We start from the raw sequence: 14,179 nt of genomic DNA, 5'->3' as shown, positions 1-14,179 counted from the left end.
GTTTGGTGATGTACCATTGACTCATCCAGTGGATCAAACTTTTCTTCAGCAGCTTCCTCCTCTGTTTCCTCTGACAATGCCCTGTGCGATCTTCTTCTTCTGCTGCTGCTTCGACGTATGCTGCCCATCTTCAGACAGAATGGAGACAGCTCTGGGGACAACACTGAGTCTGTATCCTGTGCTTGTTGTCTTTTTGCCAACTTCACACAGAAAGGAATCATGTTACAGGAGGTAATTTTTTGTTTGTCCTAAATTGAAAGCACACATGAAAGAAATTGCCTGTTGGCGTTGCACCTACTCTTTGCTCTCTGCGAAGGTGCTCCATCGCCAGCTGAAACTCCCTCTCCTTTTGCCAGGCCTCAGCGATGGTTGCCTGGTTCTGCTCCTCATAGGCCATGGCCACAACAGCCAGAATGAGGTTGACCAGGTAGAAGGAGCCCAGGAAGATTACCAGCACAAAGAAAACCATGTAGGTCTTTCCAGCTGAGCGCAGCGTCTGAGGAAGCACATACATGAGAAAGTTGGCACCAGCCGGTGGGCTATGCTGGGTTTTGACTCGACTGTTTTCAACATGGCAGCCATGCCACAAAATTAATAATTTTACAGATGAACAATACATCAAAATATGTTTCTGAAAACTTTTGAGGTGAGAAATAGGCAGTATCAGAATCTTGATTAATTTTTTATCAGCACCGCCTGGTTTGACAGTTTGAACGGACGGTGATCGACACCACGCCAGAGACTCCTCGCCTCTGATTAACTGTTTTTTTCCTTCGGGCGCGGTGGAATCTTACAAATGTCATTCCAACTAAACCTTTAAAGGAAAACGTTGGTCTTTTTAAAACCTGTGTCATGTTTTGTAGTTTTGCCGTAACGTAGGTTTATGGACAATTTATTATTTAATAATTTCATGGTTTAGGATAGTTTTATCCTTTTTTATCTTAATCCCTTATTTGGTCTAAAAATGAAAGTGACCAAAATAATTTAAACTTTAAACAACAGTATGAGGTTTACTAAAAAAAACTAAGGACAAAACACAAAGGACGCAGGCTGACAAAATAATTACTTATTTGAAAAGAGGGATTATTATTGAAGGGCACAGCAAACCATCACAGAATACTGGTAGATTCTCAATGAGATTAAAAAATTGCACCTGGTGAAACAGTTTTTCCCAGTAGTCTTGCGTCATGAGTCGGAAGAGGGCCAGAAAAGCCCAGCCGAAGGTATCAAAACTGGTGTAGCCATAGTTTGGATTTCTTCCTACTTTTAGGCAGTCAAATCCATCTGGACACTTCCTGTATCGCACAAAAAGTAAAAAGGCAGAAGACGGGAGATTATGGGGCAACACTGATATACAAAGGCTGTGCACAGTTAAATCGAAGGCAGCTGGGGCAGGAGTAGCTGTGGTAGCGTGCAGGCTGCTTCATCAGAGTTAAAAACATCTCCCGTATCTACATGTAGCCCTGTGGCCTTTGAGTCAACAGGCAACAGAAGCGGATGATCCAGTAAGTACATACACTGCTATCAACACCATCATTTCAACTGAAGAGGGCCCTTGAAATTCGTTCACGGCAGGAGCACTAAAATGCACCACAGCACAAGGGATTACGTTGAGCCAGATGGATATCAAATTGCAATTCAAAATGTTTCCATGCCTCCATCTCTGATCTTGATTGTCAGCATAGTGGCATTACAGCAAATATTTAAGTCCAGCAGCTGAGAACAAGCTGGACTGCCATGTCAATCTGAGTGCTGAATAATTTCGTAATGGCCGGGAAACAGCTGGGCAGGCAAAGCGCTGCAGTGAGAACAGCTGTAGATGTCACCAACCAGCCAGCTGAGCAGGAATGCTCACTAATATCCAGCAGTAAGGACAGAGGAGGCTGCGTGAGGCCAGCGACGTCTTCCTGTCAGGCTGTTCCTTCTCTCTGCCGCACTGATCAAACTTTTTAATGTAAAAAGAACGACTACATTTACATGGTTTTTGCACATAGCTTGTGAGTTTAATCCAAATTGTGCACACTGTATTGGATCACCCATTTTAGCGACATTAAGACTGCACATTATATTTTTTAGAACATTCCAGTAATTATTCAAGAAAACAGGTCAAACCTTTTGATACTTTTCTTTACTGTGAATAAAAAATTCTAAAATTTAGGACATTGGGTCAGACATTTTAGAGAGACATTATAAACTATTAACAGATTAATCCATAATGAGAACTCTAATATAATGTGATTAATGGAAATAATAATGGTTGCCTGGAAAGTATGAAATCTGTCTGAATTTAATTTAAAAAACAACAACATTTATTTTCAAAATAAAAGTCAAAGCATTCAAAACCTCTTTTAAACGAATACTTTACGCACAAATTGACCATTTGTATATCAATTACTTGTGACCTTGAATTCGCCTGCCTTCTCTCGGTTTTAGTGGAAAACTCATGTGTTTGAGAAGTAGTGAGCGTACGACTGGATACATGAGACTTGGATTATACTGCAAGAGTTTTGTGAGAGTTTGTAAACGGATGCTTTGATATAGCTTTGTTGTTGTTCGGCCACATTTACTTAAACTTATCAAAACTTTTCTTTGTGAGAAAAAAACAAAGTTTTCATCAAAAACACAAGGTAACACGGGTGAGTAATTAATATACAACTGATCATTTTGTGGGTGAAGTATTCCTTTAAGTAACTTCCTTAACTACTACAACAAGTCATGGCCTTTTGTATGGGACAGTTATTCCTATTCTAATCATTATTCTACCATTTTGTACAGAATGTCATGTTAGATAAAGTTTTCTGAATGTCTAACAACAAAGGTACTCTCAGTGCTTAAGTTTGGTTGCGTAACATGTAATGCACACAAATGTTGTGGTTGCTAATGCCACAGGGTTAGCCAATGCTGTCACTTTAACAGCCATGTTAATGTGAGACTTCTCTTGTGTTTAGATGCTGCTGTAAAAACAAGTCACCTGTCAGGCTAACGTCGCTGAGGTTCCTGTTGTAACTGCTGGAGACTCTCGCATGGTTTCATCCAGAGTTAGTGATCCTCAAGCAGAGCTGCTGTGCCACATGCACTGCGGGATTTTATTTTCCATCTTTGCATAATATATGCATTCAATGCATTCTATTTCATCTAATTAATTTCATTTTATTTTATCAGGTGTGTTTTATTTTCCATTCTAGCCCCTTTTTATGTTTCTTCTATGTCTAATTTTCTTATTGTGAAGCACTTTGTGCTGCATTTCTTGTATGAAAGGTGCTATACAAATAAGTTTTTATATTATTATTATTATTATTATTAATATTATTACCTCATAATTATAATGTAACCCTGAAAATGCAGATTCAGTCTTAACTCTACACTTTACACAACACCAGTAAGTTTCAAGAGTCTGTTAATTGATTTCATACTGTACAGAAATAAATAGAAATCAATGTCTTCCCAGATTGCCAGGGAAACTCTAAGACTGATAGCACATATTTGAAAATGATCAGCATACAATTTAAAGTAAAAATGATTCGTACTTAAAGGGGACATATTGTGCAAATGTGCAGGTTCATACTTGCATTTTGTGTTTCTACTAGAACATGTTTATGTGCTTTAATGTTCAAAAAACATTTTTCTCATGCTGTCAGTCTGAATATACCGGTATTCCCCCTCTGTCTGAAATGCTCGGTTCTAGCGCCTGTCTCTTTAAGACCCCCTCATGAAAAAGCCCAGTCTGCTCTTATTGGCTCATAAGAAAAATATGGTGCAGCATTGTGGGAGGAGATACTCAGTTGTGGGGGTTTTATTCTGATGAGCCGGCATGTGACATAGGAAGGGGAGTCAATTCAGAATGGCTTGTTTAATCCCATGTAAGGCAGCCTATAAAAAACTGACTGGGTTGTTGTATTTCACAGTTTGTGGGTTTGTAGGAACTCTAGATACCCGAGCACTGACAAAAGGAGTTTTTTATGATATGTACCCTTAAAATGCAAAAATGATCAATTACGTATACGGCATGGTCCTTTAAACTTTCATAAACAATTCATCTGATGTCACTAAATCAACATGATTTATAAGAGCTCTATGAAAGCTCTTTGCTTACATGTTTACATTATTTACAGTATTATACGTGTGAGAGTGGACCATCAATGTCCTGCTGTTTGTGTAACAGAACATCTGTCAATCGCAGCAAAGTACATGTTGTATGGTGGGCGGGGCTGAGGCGGTGGGTTTCCATGCCCACGTCCGTTCCGGTCAAGGGCAAAAGTCGAAAGTCATAATCCTTGATGCACAGTGGCTTTAAGATGTGAGAGGATAAGCGTTTGCCTGAACTCTACAGTAGGCGCGATGAGAAACAGCTTGGACCTGTGAGCAAATCATTCAGCACAAACTTGTTAACCATCCAGGCTGAAAATATTATTTGAATATTAGTGTGTGTGTGTGTGTGTGTGTGTGTATGTGTGTGTGTGTGTGTGTGTGTGTGTGTGTTGTCATCATAAAGTATCCAAAGCTTTAATTTGGAAATCTACTCAGGGATTACTTGTTGGAATACACTCAAAAGATTAAGCATCCTCTATGTTTTACGTCCTCCATCCTGACCTGCTTAATATCTTGCCCATCTCCACAGCAAAACCTCAGAAATGTCCATCTAAAATGTCACAGAAGGCAGCAGACATATATGGTTACTTTAACCTTTAACCTGGCAAATGTGTCATGGGCCTGCTGTGTCATTTAACCGCAATCTGACAGCAAACAAAAGAATATCATATTCTTGCTGATGACAGAGCAAAATTCAAATCAAAACAGACAAAACGACTGATCCTCCTGTTTGTCTTATTGTCTGAAGAGACTTTAACACAACTATTAGACACAGAAAAAGATTAAAACTGAAATAGTGTCAATAGTGTGCTATTAGAGCTCCACAAATAGCACAAACACAAACAATGGGCAACAAATAAAAAAAAAAGAAGTCCAATTGCAGTGACCTCAGGTAAACTCTGGGACAGCTGGATAGGTAATATTGGTGCTACTCTGATATTACTAACCTACTATTTATGGAGGTTTAATGACGTCATTTTCCCTGAATGCCCTCAAATGTTTCCTTTTTTTGCTCTGACTTGAACACAAATGAGATCTTACTTTTTGGAAGATTAAACTCCTGTGTTTTTGGAGGAGAGGTTACAGATTAAGATTAAAGCTAAAGGGTTTGCTGGACTCTGATGCCAATAAAACAATGTGTAACTACCTCCACTGTGTCATTAAAATACTGTATAAATATCAATATTAGCTTAATCCAATGCAAAATAAAGTCACCCTCCCATAAAAAGGATCCCTGGGGTCACCTTAATCAAAGAACCTTTTGCCACGAAAATGCTCAGTGATAGATTTATACAGAAGAAAAATAACCTTTTTATTTTGTCTTTGACATGCCCGTTAGTGAAGAGAAGCTACCGGCTGGTTGCAGTCTTTTATATCCAGACTGGTGTCTCTGTTTCTTTTGTATGAGCATTTTGCATGAATCAAATGATGCGCCAACGTGAAACATTTTTGCTTGAAAAATGACTTCAAAGATAAATAAATTTTTATGAATTGCTCTGACAAGTTTTATTCTGTTTTAGATTTGTACACAATACGTATTATTTATATATATATATATATAATATACTATATTATAATATATACTATTACTATACTATATATAGTAATCTATTGTTTTCTTTGTTGCTTTTGTTGATATTTTACTCGCTGTTCACTCCGGTTACCTTTAAACATTCTATATAATAAACTTTCCTTGAAATCAATTATTTATCTATTTTTGTTTGCTCTTTTAATTGTTTGATGTGACTTGGATTACTTACATATCTTTCTTGTTTTATTATTATTTGATTGAATGGGGAAAAGATGTCTGTGCTTTGAACCCTTTAAATGGATGTATACTGAATTGTTTAGGGGTGCCATATGCACCAAGACATAACCTAAAAAGGTCCAATATAGAACTACTTGGTGCAGAATTTAAAAATGTTCTTCTTCTAAGAAACAAAACTTCTTAATGCTCAACATCATGTCCAGTTCTTGTTATTTTCTATCATCCATTATCATGCATCATTAACATGAGCACCTCACGGAAGCCATTTGTTGAAGCTGCAGGATTTCAGATTCCCACAGATGGGTATTTAGTTCATTATAACGCTTGAACTGGGCCTGGCATGGGCAGAGTCATCCTGGTGTGCTTGTTTCAAAAGCATTTGGATTTATAGGATTATTCAGTGCGTAGGCTGAGTAGCAATATTTGGAAGGTTTCACGCTGTGCCTTTGATTGGGAACAAAGTCCACGGATAAAATGTAATCTATTCACATCTAAAATTATACTGATGTTAGAAATAAAAGGTGTCTCTGGTCCGTCACACAAAGACACAAACGTAGGTGCTGCTTAAAGACTTCGGCATCTCCTCTCAACAATAACAGAGTATCACACCGAAGGGATCCGGTCCGCTCCGGTCTCATAGAGCTTTTGAGATGATGAAATCTGCAAAGACCCCCCCTCTCTCCAGCTGGCAACTCCATGTTTCTGAGTAAAGGGTTCCAGTGGAGCCGGGGTGATTATCCACACCACATGTCGTCTTGTGCACAGCCTCTCTCACGCTACATCCCTCCGATGGGATCATTCCTCTATACATTATGTCAATAAATCACAGATTTAAATATGAAGCCTAAAGCCCAACATCTATTGTCACATCTCTCTTTTCTTGTTCTGCGAAAAACTATTTGCACCAAGCTCGATGTAGCTCAAGCTACTGTATCCAATTACACACATGACGTGCATGGGATCAAAAGCCATTAGATGGGAAATATTTGGATATTATGTAATAGCCTGCAGCTGATTAACAAGCAGTAAGCAGGACAAGCATTTACTTACCCTGCATCACTTCCATATCCACATATTAAGGCATCCTTTGCTCCTTCAACTTTGTAAAAATTATCTAAGGAAAGGGGGGGAAAAACATATTTTTACAAACTTCTCTTAATGTTAATGATACTGAACAGTATTCAGAGTATTGTACATGTATGAAATAGCTTCTCAACACCAGTGGCTTTGGTTTTTTTGGCTGACCTTCGCTGCCGAGGAAGTCCGCCCTGGAGCTCCAGGTTCTGTTGTTGCAGATGAAGGTTGCGTTGGGGCTGTAGGAGGAGTTGACGCAGTGTGCGAGACTGCGGATGCACTTTTGACGTAGCAGCCCCATGAAGAGCTGCAAGCCGATGAGGGCGAACACGCTGAGACAGAAGACGGTCAGGATCATCACATCTGCCAGCTTCCTAACAGACTGGATCAGAGCGCCGACGATGGTCTTCAGACCTTGACGGAGGAGAGGAGACATTTATCGATTGTTTGGTGACACACAGCAAATTATGTTTTTGGTGATGAGTGTCGTGGTCATTTTACCTGGGATAACTGAGATGGTTTTCAGTGCTCGCAGTACTCTGAAGGTTCTTAATGCTGAGACGTTTCCGAGGTCTATAAATTCTGTCACATATCTGGAATTTGATATAAAGTGTAAGAAAATTTCTGAAGGAAGATTTAACAAGAGCTGTACCGAATGTATTTTTTTTTTTTTTACATTAGAAGCTTCTACTTAGGTTATTAAATGAAATGTGAATGTTTGTCACCCTAAAAAAATACTTTTTCATGTGATAATATAAATATAATGTATGGTGCTGTTAATAGGCTACAGTTGTGTGCTGAAAGCAGGGTTTTTAACGTAGTGAAAATGTTTTTGAAAGGCTAAACGCCAACAATGGATGAAGCAGAATAGGGTTAGGGAGAGACAGAGAGAAGGTGGAAAATGGATTTATTGCACACGATGTTTCAGTAAGTGATTAATAATAATAATAATTTAAATGTCAACGTTATGAATGAAGCTTCAAACTATTCGGTACAGCCCTAAATTTAACAAAGTATTGATTCTGGTGATCTGCATGATCACCGGGGTTAACAAATGTTTAGATAACACTTTGCACATTATGTTACGTTTATAGATACATTTCAAAACATTAACATTTAGGTTTGTGATCTTCATCTTGGTTTAATTCATTCATTCTTTAAATTCATGTAGACTTGCAGTGAACAAACGTATAAACAAAACATATTCTCCTAGAAAGGGTCAGTGGCTTTACTTGGGGGCAACAGAAAAAGCCAACACTGACATATAAATTGATGTGGCAAAGGTGTCGCTTACTTACACATCCAGCAAGATTAGCATTCATTTGGAGTTTCTGTCTAACTGATGAATCTAATTTGATGGTCATTTTGCTCACGCCAACTCCTGAGGGAAAGATCCACTATGTTCACCTGCTAGTTGCTGACTTTGTCTTTCTGCTGTATGGTGCAGGGGATGTAGCGTACAGGGATTAAAAAAAACAAAAAACAGCCCAAAACTATTCTATAACAACTGTGAGAGTGTACTAAAAGAGTAAAGTTACCTGGAAAACCAAAACAACAAACTGAAAGACTCTATAATGCTACTTAGAGCTGAGTGGAATCCCTTCAAGCAACTCCTTTCACATATAAGTAGTCATGTGATCTATTAACAATATAAAAACACGGATTATAGCCACCTTAAGAGTTAAAACAACAACTACAGCATGTGTTGAGCACTTGTGAGAGGAAATGACAGATGAGTTGGCTAACTGAAGCATAATTAATCAAAAACAAATTAATCCCTGAAGGTGATGACAGCTTTCAGTGCGTCTACACGCAGTAAAAGGGATTTTGTCTCGCTGTTTCCAAACAAAGCAAATGTCCTATCAGGATGATTGGTCTCGGACAATGCTGCACCAACGCATTGACACGTCACCTGCCTAATCTGCCCCCTGCATCATGAGATCTATGACCTAAACAACAGGCTTATCATTCATGATGTTTCAAGTCACCACTCAGGGTAACTGACTGACTACAGTCCCTTTGACAGAAAAACTAAAACTGCCCCACAAGACAGAATGTGAACAATAAATTAAGGTGGACCTTTGTAATAAGTTGTTTCTGCACAATGTAGCCACTGCTCATGTAAAGTGAGGTCAGGTGAGATTGATTAATGAAACACGACTGACATTGTTACTTACGCCATGAGAATGACGCTGAAGTCCAGCCAGTTCCACGGATCTCTCAAGAAGGTGAACGGCATTATACAGAATCCTCTCGCTAATATCTTTATCGCCGACTCGAAAGTGTAAATGCCAGTGAAAGTGTACCTGAAAAATATTCATAGGGAGGGTTGAACAACATTTACAGTTCAGTAACAATAAGGACTGACGGGATGAAAAACAAAAGTAAATGAATTTTGTGTTTACAGTCTCAGACAAAATTGTGTACAAGATATGAAATAACTTCCCAAACTTTACTATTACAAACGTATGAAAAGTAAAGTAAGCATATGTAGTACACACAAGCGGAAAAAAAGGTACGGTCAGCCGCTGGTTTGCTTAGCTTAGCATAAAGACTGGAAACAGCTAGTCTGGCTCCTGTCCGAACAAAACCTGTTCAGCTGTTTCCGCTTGTTTTCTGTCTTTAAATTAAGATAAGCTAATTGGCTACAGGTAATGTAACTTCATATTTAACATATCTGTATTTAAGAGCAATATTGATATTCTCACCTAACTCTGTGTTCATATTTTAAAAAATAAAAACTTTAAAAGTCTAAGTCAATGCAGAAATCATGCTGCATGCTAAAAATGCCTGTGATCCACTGATGATGACAATAACTAGGCCACATCATGCACATCACAATATTTCTGAAGACTTTTGAATGACAGGTGTAATTTTACATCACATGCTTTCTTTTAACATGCCCATGGGCCGTTCTGACTGCAGTAAATATTACATGCATCATGTACTTACATGTAGACTGATTCTTCAATCATCACTGACAAAACAACAAACCCCAGCAAAGCTCCACATTAGAACTCATGTCGCACAGCTCAAATGATGTCCTAGACACAATATTTAATCCTAAATACTGTGTGTACTTACTCCAGGTGCTTGGTCCATGGTGCCGGATCAGACATGGCCATGAAGCAACAGTTGGTCAGTATAGTGAACATTATGAACAAGCTGAACAACGTGGGAAAGAGGTTAAGGAAAGTGTACTGTGAAATAGTACCTTACAGTAAAAAAAGATTTTTGTGAAAAGCCAACAATGTTTCTTGTAATCCTGTGAAATATACCCATTAAGATAAACTACGACATTAAAACTATAGTAGATGTAGAATATGGAAAATGTAAGTCAATTCCATTAAACATTAACTGTGGGGAGCCGTAATATTTTCTCTTTCATGGACTGTAAACAATAACAAAGGATTTGTCAGCTGCTCACTTTGAAATCTTTTTGTCTTTTTTAATTCGGGAAAAAGATCATTAGAAATTATAATCATAATCATCTGAAAAGTAACTTCAGTTTCTTTCAATAATCGAAATAATTTATTGTAAAAAATAAGTCAAAATAACGTGTGTTTTTTTCTCAATAGGGCTTTTTAAATGTAATTCAGAGCATAATGATGTCAGTTACACTTATTCAAGTGATTTATCAGTCTCACAGAATCAATAACAGTTGGTAGATGTTACATAATTTGATCGATAGATGTTTTGTCATCTGTAACATAGAGGAGATCCAGAGGAAACATTCCCTCCTGCATGTAAAGTACGAATCGGCTGTCTGAGAACTAATAGGCAGCCGTCACATGATGTCAAATCTCCTTGCTCTTATTTCATGTCAGAGATTAAAAGAGGGATATGAGCGGATTTGTTTTGCAATGCCAGAGAGGACCATTACAAAGCTGTTTCAAAAATGGGACTATGGGAAAATCCAATCGAAACATTAGGGGGGAAATCAGTAAATATTAGAAATTGGCTTATCTGCCCATATGAGAGAGTGGAATCTAGACTTTTTACAGCATAAAATTATTATTTCACTTTTCACAGATATCACTTCTATTATCTCTATCTTTTTTAAGCCAATAAGGGCGTTCACCCAGTAGTACTTTATCAAAAATTGCAATAATATCAACCTTAAACAAACTAATTAAAGAACTTGGCTCACTTCATCAAACAGTTACATAATTATTTCACATATCGGTGGCAGGAAGAAACACAGGCTCTGCATAAGGAAAAAGGATATGAATGGACTAAAACTTTTATGGCGATTGATCTGATGAAGTGAAATGGACTAAATATGTAAATTGCAGACGTGGCACTGAATCTGAAGATGGCCTTCCCTTTGTTAAGTACTATAAAAGTCTGCAAGAAAACAGAAACAAAAAAGAGATAAATCATTAGTGAGAAAAGAAATCCTATGTTACAAATGTTATTGCTTAAATTCTGTATCATTAAGTCATCAGGCTGTAAATACATTTCACAATGTTTTTGCCATCATGTGCCGGAACAAGTTTCTTCAGTTCTGCATAGAAACAGCAGTTTTCTTCACAGATGATACTGTAGCCGCTGTGTTGAGTCTACCGCTCAGTCTACCAGCTGTGTTAACTTCCACCAGAAGCACTTCTGCCTCAAAGAAAGCAGTGAGTTGCACGTACACGCAGCCACTGAGGCCAGTTGAGATAATGGCGGCAACTCCAAAGCAGGCTGAACATTTCCCCAACAGATGTGGCATTTATTTAAATATTTTTTCGTCTTTGGATAATCCTCCCAGCCAGCCGCGCATTGCATGCCAAAACAAAGAGACCCTGAGAATGACTGCCACGTCCTTTTTTTCATCTCTCCATAAGCGGCCCATTAATGGGCAGCAGCCTGATCTACTGACTCTGCAACTCAAAACTTGCTAATCCTATTTCTGTGTCCACAAAAGACGCAGTCATCTCTCGTGTTGTCTCGGGTCCAGATGAGAGTTTTGTTGACCATGTAAAATGCAGGAACATGATAGTGATCAGTAGAATCGTTGCATCGTTGACACTAATCATATGCCAATGATTAATCATCAGTTAACATTGTTACCACCATTGACCATTTCTTGAGCTACAATCATGTCAGTGAATATATAAAGATGTAGAAACTTAGAAGTGTTGGATCTGTTCAAAGCAAGCTGTTTGCGGGAATAGTAGTAAAGTTCACAATATTTCATTCAGGTGCTCATATGTACATTAAAACAGTTTTTGCTGAATCTTTCCTCCTGTTCATATGGGCCATTACCAGATCCATCGTAATCCTAGTGCCCAATGACCAAAATCTACAGTCCTCGTTCTGTGCAAAAAATGTATTCCAAAGTTTATCACAAGAAACTTTCAGTCTTCATCTGTCAACTGCCCAGAACAACGCTTCACTTCAGATGGAAGCAAGTTAGGAAGGGATCTTTTAATAGCCAATATGAACAGGAGGAGCAAGCGTCACTGTGCAGTACATCTGGCATGTGAGTATCGTTTAAAATCAGACTTGACACAAGGTGAAACTGTTCTTTAAGTCGACTCCTTAAGTGACAATTCTTCTATCTACTGAATATCTTTAGCCATCTTGTTCGGGTGCCAACCTTCAAAGAGGTGGACTTGAAGCTGTTTTCAGTTCTTTGCGGTGTCTGTTGAAATGGTGTAAAATGTGGCTGATCTCGTTACAAAGTCCTTTAAAGTAAATTGCCTGAATCTGAAATGTAAAATAAACCAAAATTAAGGAATTTGTGCTTTCAGATTAGATGGTTCAAAATTCAGTTTGCAGCTTGTCTCTGTCATGTATATTCACAAATATTGAAACCGAGAATATTTAGGGTAATTCTTCACTGTTTTCTGACAGTCTCTAGTCTCACACACACACACACACACACACACACACACACACACACACACACACACACACACACACACACACAGAAGCTCTTACCCTCTTGTTCTTGTAGTAAAACGGATCAATGTCTTCCAGTGGCACCCCGATAAGTTCTGTAGGGATGTCACCGAAGATGCGTGGCAGCTGCTTGCCTGCCTCCAGGTCGATCCTGGGTTTGGGTGGCTCTGCGTTCCTGTGAGCCTCGTGGCAATCCTTGGCGTTCTTGGCCTGCTCCTCCGCAATCCGCTGCTCCAGCGCAGCCAAGGATTCGCGAGTGAACCGCCGCAAGCCATCAGGACCCGTTGGTAACAGCATGGCTGCCATCTTTTCATCCTGATTCTCCTGTACTAGAATTTACTTACAGCTACAGGCGTGGAAGTGGGAAGTGAAGACACAGGACAAGCAGAGATGGAGGAAGGTGAGAGAGAATAAGTCATGTAATTCAATCATAAAGACTTCTGAAACAACAATTTATAAACAACATGGCTTCATGGATGAACAAGAACAACACATTAGGCGACCAAAATGTTAAAATGAACTTTCATGAACTGAAAACACACAAGGTTAAAGTTCTAAGAGGAAAACACAGAGAACACCCAGACCGGACAACGCGTGGGAGCGACCTGTCAATCACAAGGTAGCCACACCCTAAAGCATACCCTTCTTTATCGTCTATTTTACTCTAAATAGGACCATAATTTACAATATAAACATCATGCTGTTTTAAAGAAAAATCAAACCCAGTGATTGAGACCATGACTCATTAGGAAAATGTTTACTGAGGTAATAAATCAAGTGAGAAGTCGGGTAATTTCCTCATAGACTTCAATACACTCTGACTTCTTGTTGCAACCAGTGAAGTTAGCCCTACTAACTACAATGATCCCGCATTGGATTCACTTTTCAGACCTGGAAGTTGCCCCTTGGTTGAGCCCATTCATGCATTTCCAGTGGTGAACCTTTTCCTCCACTTCATTCTTATAGTGGATTTTGCTTTCTGTTTGAACGCTCTCTCCTACTCACTGACGCTTTGTCACTATGTAAGAATCCCAGTTTTTATTTTTATTAGACAAGTTTTCAGCCAATAGTTTGCTTGTATTGAAGACATACAGTTAGTCAATTCTGCATTTTCACAGCTCTACAGCACGTTTTAGCATCTTTCAGCTCATTGTTCAGGTTTTGCTTTACTTTTAACCATTTGTGGCAAGTCTCACTGCTCTCATCAGCATCATTTACAGCCACAGCAGGCAGCTTATTTTTTTTTTACGAAATAAGTTTTTAAAAAACCCACTATACACTACCTGCTCAGCATTAAACTGCAGACAGACAATGTTAGCAGCTATCTGTTGTACATGGTGGAGCATTTAGCTGCTA

General features: G+C 38.7%; 1 protein-coding gene across 1 annotated transcript in view; it reads right to left on the bottom strand.

Moving 5' to 3' along the window:
- Positions 1 to 13,129, bottom strand: part of LOC115022123 (sodium channel protein type 4 subunit alpha-like) — a 32,334-nt gene extending 19,205 nt beyond the window's left edge. Inside the window, 10 exon segments of the mRNA XM_029453001.1 lie at positions 15 to 189; positions 264 to 496; positions 1,154 to 1,295; positions 6,908 to 6,971; positions 7,103 to 7,345; positions 7,433 to 7,524; positions 9,109 to 9,237; positions 10,016 to 10,105; positions 11,160 to 11,278; positions 12,863 to 13,129. Of these exon segments, the coding sequence (XP_029308861.1) occupies positions 15 to 189; positions 264 to 496; positions 1,154 to 1,295; positions 6,908 to 6,971; positions 7,103 to 7,345; positions 7,433 to 7,524; positions 9,109 to 9,237; positions 10,016 to 10,105; positions 11,160 to 11,278; positions 12,863 to 13,129 (1,554 nt within the window).
- Between the last annotated feature and the right edge of the window lie 1,050 nt (positions 13,130 to 14,179).

This window comes from Cottoperca gobio, chromosome 17, assembly GCF_900634415.1.
Source record: "Cottoperca gobio chromosome 17, fCotGob3.1, whole genome shotgun sequence".
In the NCBI taxonomy this organism is placed as follows: Eukaryota; Metazoa; Chordata; class Actinopteri; order Perciformes; family Bovichtidae; genus Cottoperca; species Cottoperca gobio.
The sequence above is the reverse complement of the archived record's forward strand: the minus strand, read 5'-3'. Positions and strand labels throughout refer to the sequence as shown.